Here is a 26,032-nt window from a genome sequence, read left to right on the forward strand (position 1 = left end):
AGAGTCCTGCTTTAGTGTTCACGCCGGCTTAGAGACGCAGCACAAGAGTGTGTGTTTTCGTTTTTCATGCTCTAGTCTTCCTCCAGAGCCGTTGATGAAGCAGGCTGGCTCAGCTCCATCTCATCTCAGTCTGGGGTCCAGAGGTGGCCGGCGGGGTCGAAGGGTGTACCGCTTCTCGTGTGTGCGTGACTTTATTTTGCAACTTTTGACCACTGGAACTGTACTGTAAGCATTATGACTCTTCTGGGCTCTGAACACTCCATACTGATACGAAGCAAGTTTAGATCAGGTAAGTCCACTGATGACTGATGTGCAACTCTCCTCTGCTATCTGTGTGTGTGTGTGTGTGTGTATGCACTCAGTTTATTAGCGAACACTTTCTGTGTACAGCTGTGTTTATTCTCCAAAGCCTTGCAAACAGTTTGTCTGCCAACGTTCGGCTTTTACAGGCAATCTCGTGTGCATTATGTCATTCATCTGTCTTCACGGATGAGCTGTGTTGACACTTACAATGTGCTCCTCAATAACACCAACCCAGTGACAGGTGTGTGTAATATACTGCTGGCATGTGATGGCACAAGGAATACCAGAGGGAGGCCAGGATAAGTCAGAAATCCTCCCACGTACCGAGCCTAACAACGCACCGTGTCAGAGTGTGATGGATTTACAGCTGGGTGTGTACTTTGATGTTTGTCCGCCTCCTCGTAAATGCACGACATGTGAGGGTGATGTCTCGGGCAGGTTAGTGCACTTGTTCCGTGCCAGCATCTGAACCTGCTGCTGCTGCTGCTAAAGGGAAGCGAGCCAGGCTTTCTCTGTGGCTCTGATAAAGGGAGATTAGACACTGGACAGGGGTCAGAGGTTATCTAAATATGGCTGCATTGGAAGCTGAGGATGCATGTGTGTACGTACCTGAGCATATCAAAGAGGGAGGGAGGGTTCAGACTACAGCGCTGATTTAAACTCCCTTTAATTCACATCAGATGTTGGGGCTTTGTATCCATCTGTCTCCTTAATGTACACACTCTTTAATTCCATCACTTTCTCATTCATACACACACTCTGAGAGCCGTGTTTTAAAGATACACCGTGTGAGCCTGAGCATGTGTGTGTTTGCACTGTACCACTGCAGGGTGTGTGTAGTCTGACCAACACTGCCACCTCCCTGAGGAAAATGTAACTGATGGCGGCAACAACAGCAACTCAGCTGCTGTGAAGCTTGATATACACGAGGGCCTCAGTAAACAGCAGCTCACACCGCTGTGAACGAACAAACCGGCGGCCACAGCGGCTCCGGTTCTCACTTCCAGTTTGCCTGTGAGCTGTAATTGCGTTCCAGAAATGGCAGGCTAAATGATGCTTTTCCTTTGAGTTGTTTAGAGCACATCAGCGGGGTGGGAAATGACCCCTGGTGCTCCAGGGAACATGGGAGGGTGGATTTGCTGCACTCAAAAAGCAGCAGCGGGCTTTAACGGAGGTGGCTCAGGGTCTATGTTGGTCTAACCCTCGTGCTTTGGTTGGCTAATATGGCACAGATGTAGAAATGTGACCTTTACAGTATAGTAAAGTCTGCTTGATGTTACAGTCGGAGGGATTACTGCCAGGTGATACAAGTTACAACCAACATGACTGCTTGATCTAATTTATGAGCGCATGAGTGAAATATTGTGCGCAAGCGAGACAAAATTGACCGTAAATCTCTGCGTGATAACCGCCGATGACAGGGGGAGTCACGGATGATCCGGCCGTCCAGGATTTACAGTTTTCTTTAAACTGCAGCGGCTTGAGTTACATCCAGCGCCCTGTGAAAACTGCCGATAGTCGCCTCTTTTACACCATGCTTGAGCTACATTATCAAAGCCATGGGAACTGCTGCTGCTGCTGCATGGTTGAAGCTAAAAGGAAAGATAAAGATCTCATTTAAGTGCTCCCCGCGGACCGCAGAATGTTTTGTGAGTGTGTTGCTGACCAGTTCTCATGCCGTTTTGATTAACAGCTCAAACGGCTTGCGGCCCGTGCTCTTAAGCTCGCTGCCATTACGTAACAGTATGACAGAAGCGTCAAATATAAGTTGGGACGAAGCCACAAAGTGCCAACCGCATGTTGAACAGCAAATCACCAGACACCTGTTTGTATAAGTAACCACACCCAATCCAGTGAGGACACAATGATGATGCACGATGTCATCGGAGTTACTAATAATTGAATAGAAAATAATCAAATAAATGTTTCTTTTACAATTGTTTCACTGAGAATCAACTTTTCTGTATCATCTTGTCACACCCTAGTGAGGCAGCAGAGACAACAAAAATGAACAACACAATCACTCACTCACTCAGCATACTTTACTAGAAAACTGAATGAATTAGAATCACTGATATTCGTTCAAATTTCATCTTTTCATAAACCTCAGCTGGCATTTAGAATCCGGTGCTTGTCATATTAGGCGAACCTTTAATAGATAAAAAAGCTTTTGAACCCAAAACCAAAGTACTGACAGGTTCTACATCCCTGGTAATAATTCTGACAAAGCTGCTAATAACTCATAATAGAAGAGATTAACCCAAGACGCCCATCGCTGAAAATGAACGGCACTCTGGCAACACATAAAAAAGCACAGATTTTTTTGTATTCGAGTGAGGTTTTTTTTTCCATCTTCTACACAAATCTACACCACCCTGCTATCCCACTGTTGACTATAAGTCAGTGGCGATGGAGCGGCTCCAGGAACTGTACCCTAATGGTGGAGTGTTGGCTCTCCTGCAACACAGGCTCTGGCTCGCATTCACAAATTTGACTCTAACTGTCCAAGAGCATAAGAATAAAATATGCGCGTTCTGTTTCAAGGTGGATTTTCGCTTTACGCTGAGGTATTAGACTAAAATAAACCTAATACTTCATTCAGGAATACCTGTTTATTAGAAGTTATACAGTTGTGATCATACATCTGTCGCAAACACATTCCTGTTTGCACTGAGAGAGAGTTCAGGAGAATTCATTTCGCAGATGCAACCGGTCTCTTTCGCTAAGTTTTTAGGTGTAAAAGTGTAGTGTTATTATTAGCCTGTTTCTTTCTCATGTGGTGGCTGTGAATGTGTGAGGCGCAGGAGGACAATAAATCAGAGTATCACTCCGCCGGCTTGTGTAATTATCACCACTTCACCAGTGCAAGCAAGGCCGAATGATAATTTATTTACACTATAAATCTGAAAACTTGTAAATGTGGCTGTGGATTTGTATGTCCTTTGTTGTCAAGAAAGCCCAAGTTGAAACAAATGTCTTCAGTTTCAAAGTCAACAGAGAGAGAGGCAGAGTACGGTTCAGTGATCTGTGATTACACAGCCTGGCTCTGCTCCGCTTTCTATAACATGAACGCACTGCAATCAGGACAGGCAACCCTTTGGTCTGAGCAAAGCTTTTTTGGGGAGAAAGAGCAGATTATATGGCAACTGCTGTGCTTTTTCAGGCAGAATTATTGATAACCTGTCAGTAAACATAATACACAGCAGTTACATTTGATTTTACACCTGGCCGTTTCCAAGAAAATAAGAGACAAAACCTGCGTGTCTGGATAAGATTAAGGCTGTTAGCCCGCTGTCACGTTAGCTTGTCGCATTAAGTTTGCTAGTCGCACGAAAACCCAACCAAGAAATGCCAGTTTGACAACAAAGGTTTTGGCTTTGAATTAAAAGGCATGAATGATGTGTTTAATCCTAACAGTTAACATGTTTAATCTGCGTGTTTGGATTAATGATAACCCTTTAGTCAATAACGCAAAGCAGTGAGGAGCTAAAATCCAAGTTACGCTGCAAAATAAGCTAACCTAAAATTATGGGTGTCAGCGAACTTAAAACACAGCACCTTCTGATAACTTGATTTTCTGAGATAAAAAAATCAATTATAAGACAATTACATGTAGAACTGTTGCTTTCCTGTTAAATAAACAGAAACCAGAGCAACAAGAAGCTAAAATCAAAGTCGCTCTGAAAACTTAGCGAATGGCTAACTTTAATTTTAGTCACAAAAGAGACTAAACCAGCGTGTATGGATATGATTGACACCCTTACAGTAATGTTAGCTTGTCAAATTAGCTTGTTAGCAGCACCACTCCTACAACCTAATCTAGGATTTATGTTTGTACATTGAAATTAATCAGAATTTGAATTATGTTACATCATCACATTAGCTTGGTGGTTGCAAATTTAACAGAAAAATGTTTTTAATGTAGTTTAAGATTAGGCTACATGGGTTGTAATACAATTAAATGAAAAAATTATGTGTATGTAAGTGTTGGCTCTGTTAACCTAGGCTTAATCAAACTGTTTCAGGAAAAAATTCTACGAACTGAGGACTGTGGAAGCCTTGTGGTTGAGAAGTGAAACATCTTCAAGAACCACCTCAAACAAATGCCTTCTACTGTAACATTTAGAGTCAATTACATGGCTGCTATTTTTCATAGAATCATTAATAATCTTTTTAAGTGAGCAGCAAGCAGGCGTCCATTAAGATGAAAGAAGCTTCACAGAATCATCTGACACTAACAGTTATTGCACTTGTCACCCAAACTCACCAAAGTCACCAAAAAAAAGACTTGCCTTGACAGAGGTTATATCAGTTACACGCTTTGGTCAACTTCCAGTCAGGAACTAATGGCTGCATTTGCTCCGTGTGATGTTGCGACCAGCGGGTCACAACCTCCTCATCCCTCACTGTAAACTAAAGCAGATGTCAGATGAAGCCAAGGGCCTGGCGTTACATAATGGAGGTGATCTCCTGTGAGAGACCTGTGATGTGGCGCCCGAGTTCGCTGACATCCAGTTAAGAAAGTTGTTAGATTGCGTCAAAGCTGGAAGCTTTGAGGAAATTCGCAAAACGCTTGATCGTAGCCAGAGCTGTGCGAGTACAAAAACCACCTGAGCAAGATAATTAAGAATAGGGCAGACAAGCAAGAAAGTGATTAGAGCCCTACAGGAAAGGAGGAACATTTCATACTCGTGTGTCAGATCCAGGATCTGACGGAGACCCTCAGATAAGCGGCGGGGAGGAGAAGCACACACAGACAAAGAAAGAAAAAGAAAGCAAAAGAGTCACAGACGCGAGCAGAGCAACAGACATGGAGGAGGCTCTGTGTTTATGACCTACCTAGACCACTTGTGCACACACACAGAGCGAGGACGAAGCGTGTGCACGAGCTGCAGACCACACACTGCTGCACAGATCTGTTTAAAAGCCAGGAGCTGTGTTTATCATTCCCTACATCCTGCTCACAGAAATATTTGTGAGCAAGCAGCGTTGTTTTCTGTGTGTGTGTGTGTGTGTGTGTGCTTTCTGTATGTAGATACATACATATATGTGCATGTGCGCCTTGGATCAGATTGACATAAGTAGCGTTTTTAGGTAAAGTAAAACTATTCTAAAGCGAACTACAAGTTAGATTAATGAAGCAGCATGTAAAGCTGGTTGAATTCTCAGTCTCCTCCTGCTTTTTCTCCTGTCCCTCACCTGTCTCTCCACTTTTCTTCCTCATCTTTTCCCCTTTTCCTTTGCTCTTCTCCTCTATCTGCCCTCCTCCTCCTCCTCCTCCCCTCAGTCCTACAGTTAAGACTTCAGCAGAGGAGGACACGAGAGCAGCTGGCAGACCAAGGCATCATGCCTCGTGAGTAACGCCTTCCAGCACCGAGTTCCCGCACATGCCGACACACACACCTCCACTTACATGCTTTTAGACTTGCAGTGTGACTCAGGCAGACGGAGGGGAGACGAGTGAGAAAGTCAAGCAAGAGGACATGTCAAACGTTTAAGCACACAGCAAAGGTGGTATCTGGTGATTCAGAAAATGTAGGCTGTATCTGTCCAGGTATCTGCTTCCAACGAGTTTTGTTTATGCTTCTTTATCTTTCTTTATCTGTGAAAAGTAACCCCACTTTTTAGCTGTGCGTGCTTCATGGTTCAATAAAGGGATTGGAAACTGGAATTCTAAAAAGAAATATATATTTTTTTCATTTCAGTGGGACAGCAAGAAGAAATGTTAATTTAGGGGCACTAACACATAAATGACATGAGATTGTGCATAGTGGCCTATAGACATTGATGTGGAATAGCTTTTTTCTTTTGGTTTGTTAGTTTTCTACCACCCGGGGGCAGCAGAACAGTCAGAGCAGTTTTTGTGTTAACATAGTCCAACAAAACATCTTAAATATTACTTAGAATAGGATTTTTTTTAAAGTCATCTCAAAAGGAAAAACTTACAAATTAACACATTATTTGGGTAACTGTGTAAACTATCGGTCTTGTGATTATTTATTTTTTGTCCTTTTGGTTTACAGTTCACTCGTTACTCGTCACTAGTTACGCTGCATCTCTTTCAGTTCTGACACAAACCTCTTCCGACTTTGCTTCTCTCCTGCTCGCTGTGCTCTTTGTATTTTAATGCAGCTGAATTCCCAATAAAGCTGTTTTCATTCACATTTTCTTTCTGTTTCTGTTGTCAATGGAATGAGTCTAAAATAGTGACTAAAATGCCGCCCGCCCTTCAAGGCTGCTGCTGCTGCTAAACTCTTGAATTTACAACATCACATGACAAATCAGGGCTGTATTATGATTTCAGTTGCATTTACATGTAAAGTGAAAGCTAGTGACAGCACGTCCTCCATCTAGTTAAAATAGAACAGAGTCATCACTCAAAAAAACCATCCGCCAATCAGGGCACACCCCTATAAAAAGACCTGTAAATGTGTGAGGTGTGTATCAGAATTGCAAACAAACGTCAGACTCCGGGGGAAGTGCAAACCAGAGGAGGAGCACAATTATGTACAAAGGAAATATTTGCAAGTTAGAAGTTTCACTTTTGTAAAGAGATTTTTTAGTGACTTCTATAAGTCAGATTCAAAAAGTGTTGTTTTATATGAGGTTGGCAGAAATCTGACTCCGTCCAATGTTGATATGAACATTTTTTAGCAACAAATGTGCTATTTTACATCAACAAAAATAAAGCCAGCAGCCAATCTTCAGTTAGCTTTCTTTATCTTTCCATCAACTCCCGAGAAAAACAGCTCTTCTCTGTAGCTGCTATATAGCTGCTAGAACACAGTTTTATTAATGATAATAGAAAGACTGAGTTTCCAAGTAGTTTCACTCAGTTTGTTGTGAAGACGAGCTACATGGATGTGGATCAGCCCAGTGCGGGAAATATGAGCAGTTACTGCATTTTTTTAAAACCTGCCCTTTAATTGTAGGTCCCCTTGGCTCAATCAGTATTATTTTGAAAATCTTGGAATCCGGTTGTGAGAAGCACCATCTCTGAGTTTCACATATATCAAATTATTGAGTCTGACATATTGCATGACATGTAGGAAGAAAAGGAGGAGCATAGCTGTGGTTGTCTATTGCAGATTTGACATTCAACTAGATGCCAGCTGTTGTTCTAAAGAGACAGAAAGCCGTCAGCAGATCCTTTTGCTCGACTGCCAGTTTGTACCGTTTTACATATCATTGGATGTAACGGATGCTCTGCCTCTGCTGTGAAATCGTGCAACTTGAGTCCCAATGCTGAGTTCAGAAACTTGTGAACAAAATACTTCCTTTGCAGAAGAAAGGCAGACAGAGACAGACAGGGAAGAAGATGCTGAAAAGAGATCAGACTGGAGAGGATAAATCTACATATAGTGACAGATATAAATGTGGACGTGGAGAAAGCAGGTGGATGTATGTATGTGAGCTAATGAGAGAGACAGGCAGCAGCCAGCGAGCACGCCGACCAGTCGGTGAGTGACCGCAGAGGAATGCTCTTGTACTGGAAGAGGCTCTCAGCTTTAGAAGAAACAGCAACTGCCAGATCCACAGAGACTGTACCTGTTTACAGCACAGCGCCTGCAGAGCGCCGCATCAAAGCAGAGGCACGCCCAAACTGGACAACATGGAGCTGCCATTTATAAGACAGAGACTTTGTAGTTTGAATGTCACATCATTCACAGTGATGAGAACACATAGACCTGAGTGCTCCGAGCGCTCTCCTAAATCCTCACCGCCGCTGCGATTAATAGCCTTTCATGCTCCGCGGGTCGGGATAGCGCTGTAATGTTTGTGGTGATTTTGTTTAGCTTCGACTGCCAACACACAGCACATGAGAAATAAATTTTCAATATTCATGAGAAAGCGGCGAGTTCAGCGGAGACATTGCGCAGCAGACGGCCACTTATAAACGTAGATTTTATCTATTCTTGTTTCTTTAAAGCAGCGCTGTGTCATCTTAGTGAACATGGGAGCGCTGAGCAATGCCAGCGTAGCGTGTTTTTTTTTTTTTTTTTCCGGTTCCTCGCCTGCAGGAACAACAAGGGGACTGGGGGACTTGGACTGCAGGCCAGGGATTTGTTGAATGATATCTCTGGCACCGTTTGCCATTTCACAGAGGCTCCAGCCGCCAGATAAACCGCTGGTAAGTGTGCAGGGGAACGGAATCCAGAGGCCCGGAGAGGCCCTATCAGTTTCTAGGAGTCTGTCACAGATAAGGCAAGCAAGGAGAAACGCAATTGGCCAGCGGGGGCTCCAAGCGCTCTTTTAAAAAAGAAATTTCAATTGGTTGTTTATCTCCTGATTGCAGGCGGTGGCGCAGATGTAAAAGAGGTTGCAGGGACTTGTGTTTGTGCCGTTTGTTAGTACTTTCCTTACACCCACACACTGGATGTTCTTATCACTCCTCAAAAAACATCATCTGCCCTCCAGGGATTTTATGTCCCTTCACCAAAAAATAAGACATTTCTGAGGGTGACGCAGCATCGTCCTCCCCGTGCTGCTGTGGAGTGATTCTTGAAATGCTGGCTGGCTCTGCTGGCTCTGTTATTCCTGCTGGGGAGATGGACACGGCACAGGGTCTGTGTATATATTACCCAGGGAACATCTGGTGTTTATTAGGCTATTCAAGAATCCGCCCCAGCCTCTCAGGCCTGACTGGCGTGTGGCCTGCATAGGAGCACACTGTCTGCCTGCTGGCCACAGGTCTGCCTCGACACACACATACAATCTAATATTTCCTCATAAAGATAATAGGGCTGGAGCTGCAGGTTTACTGTGCTTTTTGCTGCTTGCATTAAAACGTTCATTTCCACGGCAGCGGCACTTTAACCCTCGGCGGATGGAAACACAAAGGGGATTAATGCACCATACGTCTTTGCCTCTTTGCGTAGTGTTTACACTCCACAGATACGGTCAGCGGGGATATGTAGTACAATAGGTTTAAAATGACTTGTATGTTTTAGTACCGCTGCAGAATGTTTAAAAGTCTGATTCACACTCACCAGATCGTGTTACACTCTGCAGTTGGGTTCCAGAGTTTATGCTCGCTTAGAGCTCTTTGCATCGCTGTGATGCTGACCGGAGGCCGAGTCCTGAACAGCTGATGATGCCAAAGTGACCGCGACTGGCAGCTGATGCTCCCTCATCTCCCCTCTGAGGAAGTCCACTGGATACGAGCTGTTTTACACACCTCCCTCCATCTGTGTGGGCCGCACTACCGCCTTCATCTCATCCCTACTTCCCCTCCGTTATTGCCTTTTCTTCCTGGGCGTCTTCCATTCCTCCTTGTTTTGTTTCATGCTTTACTTCATCTTTTACCTCAAGTTTTATCCATATAAAATTCTTTTCTTTCTTATACAGCCTCTCCTCCTCCATCCATATTCTTGTGTCCTCTGTCATTCTAACTTTCAATCTTTCTTCCCCTCTTCTGTCCATCTGTTTTTGACTTTCTTGCTTTATTTTTCTTGCTTTCTTGGTAATTTTCTTTATTTTTTTTCTTTCATTTATTCCCCCATCTTTGATTATTTTTCTTCTTTGCATGTGTTGTTTTTAATTTTCCATTTTTTGTATTATTTCTTTCCTACAACTTTTTTTTACGTCTTTTTTGTTGTAATTCATAGTTTTCTTCTTTATTTCTTCCATCCAGTTCAGTTCAATTCAATTCAATTCAATTCAATTCAGTTCAATTCAATTCAGTTCAATTTTATTTTATTTATAAAGTGCAGTTCACAACATATGTCATCTCACAGCGCTCAACATAGCAATACCTTACGAATTTGAACAGTGAACCCAACAATCCAAAGTTGCCTTTTGACTCCACTTGAGCAAGTAACGGTGGGAAGGAACCAAAAAGAACTTCAAAAAATCAGACACAACCAGGTTCAGGGAAGGCAGCCATCTTCCATTGACTGATCGGGGTGGAAAAGGGGGATCCGTTTCCAGTCTATATGTATAATCTATAGATACTCTTTTCCCAGCATGCACCACAAACAAATTCAAACTAACTAATATGGATAATGTTCAATTTACAAATTTCAAAAAGAGGCAATCTTTGTCAATCTCTTCCTTTATTCCATCGTTTAACCTGTTCTTTCTTTTTCTTTCTTTCTTTCTTTCTTTCTTTCTTTCTTTCTTTCTTTCTTTCTTTCTTTCTTTCTTTCTTTCTTTCTCTTACCTCAACTTCTTCCTTTGCTTTTCCTTAATTCCTCCTCTCCCCATTTCAACATTGCTCCTTCTTTCCATCTCTACCTTCTTCCATACATTCACCCTCCTTCCGTTACTTCTCCCTCCTTCTTTGACATCTTCTGAGTTTCACAGAAAATGATACATGTCTAATTTGAGACCTTAAGCAAAATATTTGCTTTATCTGAAGTTTATAAAGGCCTAATATAGCGCATTAATCTTAACTTAATTTCAATAAAAAACTCTTTTTTTTTTTTAAAGTTTCTTGTGAAGCATTACATTTCAGATCCGTTTTTCATCAGACAGTAATACTCTCCCTAAGTTGTCCAGCACAAAGCTCAATATCATTCATTTCTTTCTGGCACCGAATCCCATGTCATCCCTCAGAAATATCCCACCAGAATTATATTTGACCAAATAAGTGCTGTTGCTCTTTCTTGCTCTCAGATAATCAAACTGATCTGGTGTGCTCTCCTCACTGCCGGATAATCAGTCCTGTGAGTGTCGTGGATAGAGTGAAGGCCAGGCCAGGTTAGCTCCGGCCCTGATTATTTATCCTGGATTTAACAGAGAGAGATTGTGGAAGGTCAAAAATCTTACCCGCTGCAGCCCTTTAATTACAGCCTCTCCATTTATTTTTCTAGTACTCAAAGTGTCTGGCTGTACCGGGAGCCGAGCAGCTGAACAGATATTAGAACTGATCCAAAACAGAAATATTGATTATTGAAGGATGAAGGAAGCTGTGAGTGGAGAGTTTGCTGCGTAAACGACTGCTGAATGCAGTGCTGTGTAGATTAATAATAATAGGAGGATGAAAAAAAATGAGATAGGATGGAAGAACAACTAAAATAAACTTGATTTTACTATGAAATTTGGCTATTAGAGGGGAAAATTGCATATGGAATATACAATGCAACAGGAAGAAAACCACTATTGCAGCATGTTCCAATAAAATATTCATGAAGCCTTTGTGTTTAGATGATCAGAAAATAGAGCATACTTAGCACTGATGGAGGATATTGACAAAATATGTGCTAAATATGGGTATTTATGGTATATTTACATGTATAAAATGCACTTTTCATTGTATCACTGATGGCCGAACCACTGACATTCTTCACCTTGGAACACAACTGTGTAATACAATGTTCAAAATGTAACTTTAGTTCTTAAATTATCTTCGACAAAATGTTCTGAAAGTGTGAAGAGATGTCACTGTATGTAAGTTAAATTGCATTTCAAATGTGGGGAGGAAATTAGTTATTAGATTTGTAGCCATTTGTTTACATTTTAAGTTGTGTACCAACCTTTAAACTCTAAGTTGTGTTTTAGATGAGGCAGGGAAACCACTGAGGATTAAAGCCTAGGTTAAGATCTTTCAGCTGGTTCTTTGGATGTGCTGTCAAATGCCTTTATAGTCCTTTGGAACAAACAGAGTGAAATGCTGACCATCATAGAGAGAGTTCATTTTAAAATGGCAAAAAATGGTGCACCTTTGCAAGGAGACATTGATAGAGACATTGTGTTTACTTCCACACATGAAAAGTGTCAAAGTGAATTGAAAAAGAAAGAAATGGATACTGGATTGCCTCATTTATTCGAAGGAAGGTTGTTCAGTGACACCTATTCTACAAAAAGTCTCAAGCTTCCTCCACCATGCTCATTAGCACCCATGTCATTCGATTACATAGAGAGAACATGTGCGACCGAGATTCCCTCTGGCCTGTGGTTGGCTGACATCCTGCTGGCTCCGAGCTCATCTTGTCTAGACTTTTCCTAATGTTACTGGACCAAAGTGATCAAATTCTGATAATAGGAGTCATTTTACTTATTTGTAAGGTCCTGGAAAATGTATTTGCCGTTTTAGAGCCGTTCTGTTTCGACTACTTATGTGTGTGAAAATGAAACTAGAAAGGTGCAGTAATGTGTCTTGGCTACAACGCCAGACATGCAGCTGAGAGAGACCATAAATGCAGCACAACGCTACAGTCAGATCAAGTCTTGCCTGCCAAGATGAACTTTTGCTGAGGCAAAAATAACAGGTAGGATGAGGGGAAAAAGCGTAGAGGAGTTAAAGAGAAGTGGTCAACATGTGGTTTGTTTTAGAAGGAATTTAAGCAAATCGCATTATTTTGGACTTAAATGAAAATGACATCTGTCGCTGTTTGGATGTCACTAGATCATAATGTTGTAGATTCTTAATGATCCACAGAGATCCCCACCAGTGGTTTGGTGTGTATGTGAACTGTGGATTGATTGAAATCAGTGAAAAGGGTGACCTAAAAGGGCCTCCACTCGCTAAAATAAGTCCTCCACTAATGCCCTATCTCACAACGGGTGATCCATTCCTGGCAGCTTTTGCATAAGCCTGTTTGCAGACATAGACACTGTACCTCTGCCTGAGTGAGGAATAAAAGAAGAATTCTCTAAATCTCAATACAGAGCTGCAGGAACACAAAGCAGTTGGGTGTTCACATGAACAGGGCATGCTGGAAGCAAACGACAGCCATAGCCCTCTCCGTTTCCTTTCTTTTCCTTGCTGAAATGAAAAAAGACTCAAAAGCTGTGATGCAGTCTGAACTGAGAGTTTTGTGAGTCGCTACACCCCTGCTGGATGATCATTGCAGATGCAGAAATGTGTACGCCACATTTAGTTGCTGTATCTGGTTGAGGTGGAGCTAATTGTGTATCATTTGTGTGGGAGTTCAATGTACTGTAGATTGATGCATTATATTTTATCATTTCAAAATCTACAAAATAACTACATCTTTCAGATAAATATGTACCATAAATTCCAAACAAGCTGAAGTATAAAAAGCGTGAACGTTGTACTTACAGTAAGTCTCCTCTGCTGCAGTACATTGAGATGTGTTAAACAGTGTCTCCCTGGTGTGTCCCGTGTTGTTGACGTTGTGGTCCTGCTCTGTGTTATCCAGACCCGGCCTTAGACGGCTCCTCTCTGGAGACCCAGATGAGGCTAAAGCGAGCCCGGCTCGCCGAGGACCTGAATGAGAAGCTGGCTCTCAGGCCGGGGCCCCTGGAGCTGGTCCAAAAGAATATCATTCCCCTAGACTCTGCCGTCACAATGAAAGGTATCAACAGAGGCTGCCGTGTGGAGCAGCACACCTTTAACACCTCCACCATCCCAGCCTGTGTGACTCCATGTTTGTGTGTTTGGCAGCAGAGTTAAAGTAAAGAGAGCCCTCCTAACTGACTGCGTGTGCTTGTGTGTGTTTCATTAACTAAGAAGCACAAAGCGTTGTTCTGGAGATTTTAATCTCCTCAAACAAGCATTGCTCTTTAATGACTCCACTGCTGGACTTAAACACAGTTACCTCATTTTGTCAAACAAGCACCAACTAAAAGTAGACAGTTTACCGTAGCTCTTACATGAACATTATGTTCCTCCAACACAAAGCCTCACTGACAGTATTCCAATTTGCCTGTTGGAAAAGGTCAGTGCAGGTAAATGCCTTTCAAGCAAAACTTTTTTTTTCTCTGTTACACAGAAGAGTCATGAGCAGCAATCAGTTCATCAGTTCTGTTTAAAGGGCAGAATCTCCATGCTGAACAATCCTGGTTACAGTTGATTTATGGAAAATATTGTAATTTGAAGTCAAGCTTCAGTTTTGATTCACTGTGTAACAGCTTCAAAACATGTGATGGAGTGTTACTACATGAGGCAACATGACTGTCACACAATAAGAACGGCATGAATGTATGCTAAATTGTAATTTGTCAGTTCAATTCAATTTAGTTCAGTTTTATTTATATAGCATGAATTCACAACACGCGTCATCTCACAGCGCCTAACATAGTAAGGTACAGACCTTACGCATTTTGAACAGAGAACCCAGCAATCCAAAGTTGTCTTTGGATTCCATATGAGCAAGCTGTCGGCAGACGGTGGGAAGGAACCAATAATTTCATAATACCCCAAAATCCAAGAGAGCCCACACGCAGGTCAAAATTAGTACACGAACCTACAAGGGCAATAGTGTGTATGGAACACATAGACACGATCCACTGCACATGTATGCAACAAAGTCTTACAAGCAGACTGCCTCGGACCACAACAGTAGTGTAAGAGCAACAACCATGCATTCGTGGGTGTCAGGACTATTTTTCTTTTTACTTGTGGCTCTTTTACAGCTAATGAGCTGTTTACTACAGCTCTATACAGCAGTTATGAGCCATTAATAAGACAAATGTTTTGGTTGATTGGAGCAAATTCCATAAGAACTGATATTTTCATCTGCAGATCTGATGAACTGAAAACTTTGTATTAGAATTCATTAAGCCTTCCCACTGCAGAAACCCATGAGTCCTATCATCATATATGAAGGATGATTGACTTGTCATTTGTCATGAATATCCTCTGTTGTAAAGTTTGAACAACTGGCTTTGAGGAAAAATGATTCACATGCTGGTAATTGAAGAGTTGACCCTTTGGCCTCTCCACCTTCACATCAAAGTACCTGCTTCCTGTCCGTAACATCATCCAAATCTCTTGCAGGGAGAAGTATTTGTTTGTACTTGTAGCACAAAAAATTTTATTTACATTTTTAGTAATCCTGCTTATTACCGAAATTTCTTTTGAGACCGGTGTGGATCTCCAAAAAATGTTAATGTTAGGCAATTTTCATCAAAAAGAGATGCTTTGCCATCAGTATTTATACGTGTATATTCTGGACTCAAGTGTTTGGGGAGCCCTCTTGAGATGTCCACCTCCTCCTGGGTTTGATTTAAGGAAATGCACAGCATATATGCTTTGACAGAGCGATGATGTAGTGTTGTGCGGCGAGTCGGGCCCGAGTCGTCCCACTGTGCCGCTCTGACCGCACGCTGTTTGTCTTCTAACCCCGCCGACATGTTACTCACTCTCTCTGTATCACTCTTGGCAGTGTAAGTAGTGTTCTTTAGACTCTGGTGTTTTAGCGGTTTTATGTTTGCCCCCTTGAGCCTCCAGTAAACATGTTGCGTAAAGGACTGCAGTCAGCTGGTTTACACTACCTCTGCAGGAGGAGGGAGCTGCGTTTATTGAGATGAACAGCAGCTGTATTTGGATCCACCCTTTTTCTTTAGAAGTGCACAACATGTGTATCCCTGTGTAGTGTATGTGTGGGTGTACCTGTGTGTATGTTTGTACCTTCCCTCTCCTCCCCTCTTTTGTGTCTGCTTTGACTGGCTCCACTGAGCCACCTACAAAGTCGTGTGACAGAACCAGGCTGTTGCGTTCCCCCTCGCTTGCAGCATTAACCCCTCACCTTAAAGCTCTAGATCTCCTTACACAACACTCCCAGCGCTCGTTCCAACCACTGTCCAGTCAGTTTGGAAAGTGCGCGACCTGCCATAACTTTGAAACCAGCCACTTGAAAAGCGGAAATGTACGCAGGCATGCAGATTTCCTGTAGTTCTGCCAACTCAATCTCCCGATGACATCAAATTATCTCAAAGATTCACGGAAACAGGAGTGCGTGCAGCAGAGGGCGAATACACCGAGACGAGCAGATTCACACATGCTGCTGTGTGTGACTGCACAGAGTTAAACATGAACAGGTGGGAGGAAATGACATTTAGGACAATGCTGTGTACTAAGTTGAGTGTTAAGCTGTGTGTGTGTCAGTGTGTGTCTGTGTGTTTGTGTGTATTGCAAGGTTATTGAGTTGCACAGAATGGGCCTGGTACTGTGATTGAAACCAGGGTCTGTTCTGGGCTGTCACATGTTTGGATACAAAAAGAGAATCTTATACCACTGCACACACACACACACCAACCTTTACCACCTCCCTCCTCTACCTCCGTCCCTTCAGCTCCGTTAGATAGCTGCTCTTAGCTGCTCCAATCAAAGCCTTGTTCCCTATCAGTCCAGCCAATCAGAAACGTGGCGGAGGTAAAGTGGTCGTGTCGGTGTCTCACCCGCACAGCGTAACACCTCCGAGCTGAGTGTCTCACTAGGTGTCAGTGACAGACAGGCAGCGTGTGAATACTTGAGATCGCATACATTGTGTGATATGCATCCAGTCAGCTCATAAACCAACCCTTACAAACACACACTGCTATATATATATGTATGTATATATATATATGTACATTTAAAAGCAAAGGATAACTCGTGTCTATTGAATGTTAGCAGGACATGATTAACCCACGAGGAAGCCCCGACCTTTTTTCCTAAAATGCATCATGTAGGCACAATATCAGGTGAATTCAAAGACTTTAAAACAGGTTTTTAATTTAGAAAGACGACTGTAACTGCTGCCTAAGGACCCTGACACTATAACTACCTTAATATTCCTTCACCAGAGTTTTGGAAACCATACTACAACTTGGACACCATATTGTTGCTGAAACATCTTCAGAACAACTTTTTTAATATGATACTTCTGAGACAGTCATTTGAAATACAGTTTCCAAACAGCTGCTGATTTTCAAAGGACCTCTGGAAGGACTCATCCATTTAAGCATAAGACACATAGCTGCCATCCTAATTCAATGAGACAAACGTGACCTTCAGCCTTTCTAACAACACACTAGTGGGAGGTTAGGACGTTCGATTTAAGCAGTCACCTTTAGGCAGCTATCATTTCAGTTCATAATGTGCTCTAGTGGTCCATAAAATACAAAGAAGCAAACCTGTAATTAATAAATTATCATAAACTAACTGTGGCTGGTACCTCATTGGCCCCTGAAGGCCTGGGGGCCTTGCTGCTGCTTGATAATCAAGCTGTGAACTTGGGTCTCACTTTTGTACTTGTAGCCCTCAAGGTTATACATGTTCACCAGGGTAGCCAAACTTATTTGGAAGACAAGGCAAAAGAGAATCAAATGTTTAAATTCTTAGTCAGCTGCCATCACAGGTTACAGACAGACCTTTGTGGTTCAGGCACTTTGTTCCTGTCCAGTGAAGAATTATTAGAGACTTTGTGAGTTCATTTTTGATTCCAGATTAAGTGGTTTATCATCTGTTTCTTTTTCCAGTTGACTGTTTTTTTTTTAGCAAATTCAGATGGTACATGACCTCACAACACCAAACGGCTAAAACACATTGTAACCAACTGGACTTATCATAAAAAAGCATGCTTTACTATCAGTCCTCCTTGTCTCAGCTTCGTCTGGTGCCACATTTACACCAGGTGTTATCATGTGATCTGTATCTGGATGTGCTTTCTGGACACTGACTGTATCTGCATTTAAACCAGGCATTAGAGCATGTTCCCGGTATCCTGATCGTGTCCCTTATTTGATTTGATTTGATCTCAGCATGCTGGTAGTTACACGGTTACACCCCTCGTCAAAGAAGCAATGCTGCTAACCATAATGACATTTCCTGAGGCTTTTGTCTGGAGTTAGGTGACCTTTCAGTTTGCTTGTATTTATGTGTTCGCGCTGCACAGAATCATAAACATCTGCTAAGATGTGATCCCAAATGGGCCCTCATCACATCCAAATGTGCTCCGACTGATCCAGTCTCATTGCATTCAGTGTACATTTACACCTTTGACTGACATACATCCTCTGTTATCCAGATGTGTCACCTGGACACAGATGCCTGTTAATACCAGGTTGCACCTTGCTGATGCCCCCACCCGCCTCTCCTTTTGTTCTTCTTACAGTAAACCATGGCAAGTTCCCCAAGCAAGAGGACTCTTATGCGTTTGAGGAGGACAGCAGCAGTGAGAGTCTGTCTCCAGAGCAGCACCACAGTGATGAGTCGCAGGGCTCGGCCTGCCCTTCGTCTGAGGCTGTCGGCAGCACGGCCTCCTCCTCCTCCTCACCTGCCCTCACCAGCCCACGTCAGGTAAAAATAACACTCACAACCCTTCTCTGTTCCCTCCATCTGTCTTTTACTCTGAATTTGCCGCCTCCAACGGTTGTTGCCACTGCTTTGCTTCTCCTGCCCCCCTGTGGTAGCAGAACATACTGCACCCTCCCCTGGTATCCGCTGACCGTTGGACCCAGTTGAACTAGGCAGGTGTCACATTCCTGCAGGCTGAGCGTCCTGCAGGCACAGCTGCCTTTATATCCTCACTGCTTACCGTTCGCTCACGATGACCCCATTCCATCGGTCCCCATCAGTAACGGTCACTTGATTGAAATTCATGCCAGAACGCGGTTGTTTATATCTCTTAGACTTGTACCTCTTAAATGTTCCAACTGAATCATCAGCTCTCTCTGCATCGTGTCAGTCTGAAAGGTCTGTTTAGAGTTTTCTGGAATACTTTTGCAGAGGAAACATCAATACATGTGCATTTTTGGGGATAATGAATCCATTTGAATTACAAACTCACTCTCCCTGCCTGCTTCAGGTGAAGAAAACACATACAGTCAGTGACATTCATTAAGGCAAAAATTGCACACAAAAAAAAAAAAAAACCCTGCCAGAGTCAAAAATAATATTGAAGTAAATAAAATGATTCACTTTTATTATACACTGTCATGTACATGTTTAGTCATGTTTGGCACCAGGTTTCTGTCAATGGGAGAGAAACGCTATAAAACAAAGAGAGAGAAACCCAGCTTCTAAACAGACCAGTTTACCGAATGAAGCACTTAGGAAAGCATTTTAGAATGCATCCTCCAAGTCGTGGTTTATTATTTTTGGTTTTGATCCATAAAATATTTCTTTAGTGTTTCTGTGGCTAGTGGAGGATGCCATCAAATTTGGTACAGGATCAACATGAATCCCACTGACTTTGGAGATCCATTTACTTGTTAACTCAGGTTGACATTGTTTGGTTCACCTTGAAATATTTTGTCAAACATCAGACTATTGGATTCGTTGTTTTTAATGTTCCCCACAGCCAGTGGTGGACAAGTTAATCAGATCATTTTACATGTTGCTGCATTAAAAGTAGCAACACCACAATTCAGGACAAAGTAAACTAAGTAAAAGTCATTTCAAATTCTATTTAAATAATGTAGTTTATTAACTACAAAATGTGTGTACTAATTATGTAGGCAGTTTACCTTTTTTGCTTTGGGATTATGATTATTATTACTATTAAAACATTAACTTGCAAGCATGTTAATGTTGCAGTGAAGCTAATCTATTTTATGTCGGGCTGGCTGGTATAGTTCACTTGATGAAAACGCATCGTATGTTGTTTTCATAATTATAGGCTAACAGGTTGATGCAGTGAAGTAAAAGGTACAGTGCTTTACAGTTAAATGGTGAAGCAGAAATATAAAGTAGCAGAAATTAAAGTTCAACTGGACTAAATTCCTGCAAAAAGTAGGGTTGTTGGGTCATAAGGGGGACTCTGCTGATGTTTTATCACTGTGAGCTGGTCTATACATTGCTGTGTGCCTTTGTAACTCATGTCCAGTCAGCTGAATTTGCCAAAGGTTCCGGGATCATCCTGAAGCAAATAGAATCTGAGCTCAGTTTGGACTTAAAATTCATGTGAAGTTTTGGATTTTTAACTGCAATAAAACAACAAAACAAACAAGAAATGCAATTATACTTTGACATTTTGATTTACTGTAGATTCCATCCATCCATCCATCATCTATACACCGCTTAATCCTCACTAGGGTCGCGGGGGGGCTGGAGTCTATCCCAGCTGACTTAGGGCTAAGGCAGGGGACACCCTGGACAGGTCGCCAGTCGATCGCAGGGCCTACTGTAGATTGAAAAGTTAATTTAGTCCATTTTAATTAACCCTTTTGCGCAAGAAAAAAGGACATGAAGACTTTTCCATGCTGCTGTAAAACGTGTCAAGTTGTGGCTGCAGACTCTCAGAATTATTTTGCAGCTACCTAAATAAAAAACTGAACTTTTTCTTATTCCAAATGACAAAAATATCATCTAGGAACACCATATTTAAAGATATTAGTTTTATAAATAAACATTTAAGAAATTTATGTTTGGAAGAGTTCTGGACATACAAACCACTTAACAACTTAAAAAATTGAAAGTGGACATTTTTACTTCAGTTACACTAATGTTATTAAAGCTATTGTTGAAAATTGTCAGCGTCAGCTCCCAATTTAATGCAGCAGAATCAGGAACAACAAATCTGCATCTATTGTAGTTATAGTTGTACGAGGCAGATTATTCATCTGTGACACATTTCAAAAATAGAATGTGGCTTTGTCCCAGTACAGAAACTTCCAGAATGAAAAGGGTTAAGCAATGAGGGACTTTCTAAAAAACTTGCAACAACATATATCTTGTTTCTATTTCTGGACAGGGCGGTGCAGCCAGAGACCCACCTGATCAAAGCCACGATGAAGGGCTTTCCAGTGCCATCAGCCAGGCAACTCCCCCAATACCAGTTCCTGCTATTGTCAAGGTTAGCCAGTCCCTTCACTTACTGCCATCTTTCTTTTAACTTTTACAAATGTAAAGCTTCTCCTGGTATAGACCATCTCACCTTCTTCCCCCTGAACAGTCCAAGACGTCAGACAAGAACCGACACAAGAAGCCCAAAGATGTGAAGCCCAAAGTGAAGAAGCTCAAGTACCACCAGTACATTCCTCCGGACCAGAAGGCAGAGAAGTCCCCTCCACCCATGGACTCGGCCTACGCCCGACTCCTCCAGCAGCAGCAGCTCTTCCTGCAGCTGCAGATCCTCAGCCAGCAGAAACACGCTAACACACATTCGCAGACGCAGCAGTCGCAACAGCAGCACGCACACACTCCGCAGACGCAGGCCCAGCTTCAGCAGAGGCAGCCTGCATTCAGCTACCAGCCTCATCCGCCGGCCCACTCCCAGAAGTAAGTCATGGGCCAATGATAGCAACCAAACTGATCAAACAGTCGTCACTCAAGGGCCACTTACTACCAACCAGTAAATTACATTTGCTTAGCATCTACTCCATGTGAAGCCAGTAGTTTCAGCTCTTAGAATGACCTTTGGAGTAAATGAATAGTTCACTCACAACCTTGTTCTGGACCTTCTGACCATATCACACAAGCCAGTCTTCATAAAGGGTGATGAATACTGTGTGTAGTCAAAAGCTGTGGAACAAGCAAGTCATTTGATTTTGAGCTGAGCTCGAGGTCAACAACTGTTGACTTTGAATGTGTAGAACAAAAGTCTTACTTGAAGGTATCATTCAGTACATTAATAATAAAGGGTCACTTTCTAATGAAGTCTACAGGTCTACAGTAGTAACTCATTAATACGTACCTCTGGGTATCACATTTTTCAACAAACTATAGCAGTCATTATTAAGGAGTAATGTAACTAAGTAGTGCATCTAATATGCTGTTAAGAAATATAGTCAGTAATAAACAATCAGGAGTGTTTTCCTCTCTTACCAGAGAAAAATAAATCAAGTCATGTCCAATTATTAAGCCTAACAAGTCTTTAGAGTGTTTAGACTCCTCAATCGTGTCCACAGTGAAAATTAAATCTGCATCAACTGATTTTGGGCCACTTGGTGGCAGCAAAAACAAGAAATAAACCCAACATTAACTGTGTTTGCTTTGCTTAGGTGGTGTACAAACAGTGAATAATGTCTTAATCTTGGCTTTTTAACTGAAAAACACTGCATCTGGAAATGACACTGATGAAGGAATAGTAAAGCTACAGGCCATAATACTGAAACAATGAGCTGAAATGGAGAGCAGCAGAGTTAGGTGATCATTTTCTGTCACACCAAAGTGACTCCTTTCATATTACACATAATGTTGTTTGATACATCGTTAATGTCCATTTTGCCAACATCCAAAACACTCATCACAGGAACTGACTGTTTACCTTCCATCCCAGACGTTGACATGTGCCATAATAAAATAATCTACATCGTTTGGTTCATCTGTGAGTGGTCAGAATGTTTTGGCTTATCTGTGTATTTTCACTTCTGCTGTAAGTGACCAACCAATTCCAATCCTTCCATTTCAGAGGAGCCAGTGAGCAGTTGTCAGCTTGTAGCTCCAGTGGTCCGTCCAGCACAGCCAACAGTAACTCATCCTCTCCAGTCAAGAACAACTATCCTAACCAAAGCAACATCTCACCGGTCAAACCTGGGCCCCTGCCAGCTAATCTGGATGACTTAAAAGTAGGTACTAATGGGATTAGCTTCAGGTAGACAAGCTTTACTGCCAATCAAATGACATCTAATCCAATGGCTTTGTCTTTGCTCTGTCAGGTTTCAGAGCTCAGGCAGCACCTACGTATTCGCGGCATGCCTGTCTCAGGCACCAAAACCGCCCTCATCGAGCGACTCCGACCCTTCAAGGACTCCACAGCTGGCTCCTCACCCTCAGGGTCCTCTGACATCACCACTGTGACCTTCCCTGTCACACCCACTGGTTCCCTGTCCTCCTACCAGTCTCCATCCTCCTCCAGCGCTCTGTCGCAGGGAGGATACTACCCTTACCCCAGCACCTCCTCCACCCCGCCAATCTCACCGGCCTCCTCGGAGCTGTCCCTCAGCGGCTCGCTGCCCGACAGCTTCAGCGATGTGCCCATGTCGTCACCAACACAGTTCGCCCTGCAGCCATCCCCGGCTCAGCTCAGCATGGAGGATGACCTGGGAGGAGGAGGAGGAGGAGGAGGAGGTGGTGGCAACCTGGGCGGGGGAGGACCGAGAGGAGGGGAGGGTGGAGGTATGGATGGTCTGGAAGCTGAAAAAGACAAGATGCTGGTGGAAAAGCAGAAGGTGATCGAGGAACTGACATGGAAGCTGCACCAGGAGCAGAGACAGGTGGGGGACGGTCTGATGAAGTGTTGTTCTTTAATATCGTATCAGTCTTAAGTTGCTCAGACTGAGATATTCATTAATGATCACGAAATAAGACGGCAAAAGAGCATGTTTTTGTTTTTCATTGTGAATTACTTCCTTTTCTACAATTCATGAAGCTTTGGTCAATGGCTGCTTCTAATGTGTCATATTTTTTAATTCCTGGAACCAGGAGATGAATTTATCTCTAACTGAATGACTGATTACCCTCAAGTGTAATCAGCTGTAGCTCCAAATACCTTATGGAGGGAAAGAGAGAAAGAAAATAAGCTCCCATTATTCAGAGCTGTTAAACAGCAGCCATTTTGATCATAGAAACATCTCATGTGTTCAACTCATGAATGGCTGAGTTCCATTCATTGTGAGCAGCTGAAGCATTCATTTCATTATTTATACCATAGATGTGTTGTAAATGAGTAGTAATTTGACAGATTTACCTCTGTGACCATGCTTGTTAGGTTGAAGAGCTGAAGATGCAGCTCCACAAGAGGAAACGCTGCTATGGAGCTACACAGGACGCCGCCCCTCCTTCATCTCATCCCTCCATGCACCACCAGCAGCAGACTCCAGCCATGATGAGCCAGCATTTTTTCGGCGTGACAATCAAGCAAGAGCCCATGTCCATGTCGTCCAGCTGCCCTCTGTCTTCTCCCAAACAGCTCAAGAGTCCTCCTGGAAGCTGCATGGAGGATATGGGACACTGCAACACTCCGATGGCCAACATGGGGGGTCCCGGTGGGCCACAATGTATGGACACAGGCCCTTCTTCTGGCAGTCCCTCCACTATGTCTGCCTTCCTTAGCCCGCAGTGCTCACCGCAAGACTCTCCCATTGGAAAAACTTCTGGCAGCCCCCAGCCGTCATCTCCCAATAACCCCTACCTGCTGTCTCCGCCGCTGGGAAGAGACGGCTGCAGTCTCCCCCACGCCCAGGGCAACAACAGGGCACGCAACATGCAGGTATGATGCCTTGCCTAGAAGCACCATGTTTAGCTGTTCTGTCGAAAACCCAAATCAAAAAGTGTGTGACATTATATCAGCGTTTAAAATAAAAAAGCAATTCAACTGTGACTATGCCAGGCTCGGAGAGGCTGTACTTAGGTTAAGCTGCTCTGTTGCCAGAGCTCAGTGTGTAAATAAAAAGGAAAAAGGCAGTGTGAGCACAGACATTACTGCAATCACAGTCATTATCATACTCAAGACTGCTGGGTTTGCACTGTGGTGCTGGAAAAAAAGTCACTGAGCCTCCTGTTGTGTTGCAGTGTCCTGTATCATTAGTATAATTAGTCAAACTGTGGTAGAAAATAAACTGTTATCTCCACCAATTCTTTTGTATTAAACACACAGGGCCGAATTCATTGCTGTCCAATACGATATATATATATATATATATACTGGCCATGTAAAATACACAGTATTTCAGCTGAGTGGAAAATGACCAACGTGGCAGCCTACAGGGGGTGTTTAATGGTGAATTTCTATGTTATTTTGTGTTTTACGGTCACTGTTTCTGTAGAAATGTCAACCTCATGAGAAAACAGGGGATGACCAGCGTCAGTAGCAGTCTTCATGTGTGGGCCACGAATGTGTGTTTTGTTGAAATATTTAAACCCAGACCCAATAATCTCACATGCTAGCTAAGCTGAAAACATGGGTAATCTAATGATTACCTTGATGATGTTCCCCTTTTCATGTGTCTTTCAAATTAGATCTGTGAAATTGCTAACGAGTGTCTTCCCTTTCCGTTTGGCGAACTACAGATGCAGCAGAAGAGCGGCGGCCAGCCAGTGAACTGTGCTTATCCTTCTGACCAAAGGAGCCTTCAGGGAGTCTTCCCCAGCTCAGCTGATTGTGGCCTGAACCATAACGGTTCTGCCAAGGCTGAGAGCCAGAACATGCAACCAAAGGTAAAAAAAAATAATGTCAACATTACGAGCATTTGCAGTGTTGTCACGTCAGCGTTGTGTACTTCACCTCAATCACCCCACAGTCACGTAACTGTTTTCCTCTTTTCTGTTCATTTGTGATCTGTCTCTGACTCTGTATAGTTTTCTTTTGCTGTGAGGTCCATTGTCACTCTTGTCAAATCTCCATTTTTCATCACACATTCCTTCACATGTCGGTGACACAACGCCAACCCATTTCTCATCGTTGAATATTTAATGTGATGAGCTCATTCAAACACCAGGGCCTTTTTATATTTCCTTTTATCTGCAACACTCACATTTGGTAAGCTCCCCTATGATATGCTAATGTCACTTTCACTTATTTCTCATATAGATGTCAGTATTGCCATCTCCTCGGCATGTTGCCCAAAAGAGCCAGGTCTCTCCCCCTGCCTTCAGTAGCTCAGATTCAGATGCACCTGACATAAGACAGCCCCCATGCTATGAGGATGCAGTCAAGCAGGTAAACTCAAATCCGTACTAAAATTCAGTAGAGATGGCTGGCCAGAGATTTTATTTTACCTTTTGGCGTTGTTCTAATTCCAATTTTCACCCTTGTCTTCTTCTTTTTTTTTGTCTCTTGAAGTCCATCACTTGTCTTGCACTACTTCTTTTCATCCATCGCTTTATTCACTGCACTTTCCACTGAACTTTCCACCCTTTACCAAGCCTGATGTAGAATGCTATGTCAGTTGTAAAAGCTATTTTTGGAGGCAGACATCACCAGAGCACTGACTTAATGTCCTTTTCTGTAAAATGTCCCACATAATATATATCTGAGGTAGAATCCTTTTAAAATATAAAAACAGCTTCATAAGACCTTTGTTTAAAGTTATGGTTTTAATCAATATATTATCAGAAGAAATGACAGTAACTGTCTTAAATCCATCAGTGGCTGGGTTCTAAGAGTGATCAGGT

The 26,032-nt window shown here is 42.7% G+C and overlaps 1 protein-coding gene across 1 annotated transcript; it reads left to right on the forward strand.

Annotated features, from left to right (window-relative positions):
- LOC103354839 (myocardin-like) lies at positions 1-25,577 on the forward strand (the record flags this gene model as incomplete). Its single annotated transcript, XM_008278393.1, has 11 exons — positions 1-289; positions 5,591-5,656; positions 13,410-13,565; positions 18,090-18,274; positions 20,670-20,771; positions 20,871-21,196; positions 22,329-22,485; positions 22,576-23,133; positions 23,628-24,128; positions 24,929-25,075; positions 25,449-25,577. Coding segments are annotated over exons 1-11 (2,382 nt in total), but the record flags the coding sequence as incomplete, so codon positions are not given.
- Positions 25,578-26,032: the final 455 nt, after the last annotated feature.

This window comes from Stegastes partitus, unplaced genomic scaffold, assembly GCF_000690725.1.
Source record: "Stegastes partitus isolate 25-593 unplaced genomic scaffold, Stegastes_partitus-1.0.2 Scaffold122, whole genome shotgun sequence".
In the NCBI taxonomy this organism is placed as follows: domain Eukaryota; kingdom Metazoa; phylum Chordata; class Actinopteri; family Pomacentridae; genus Stegastes; species Stegastes partitus.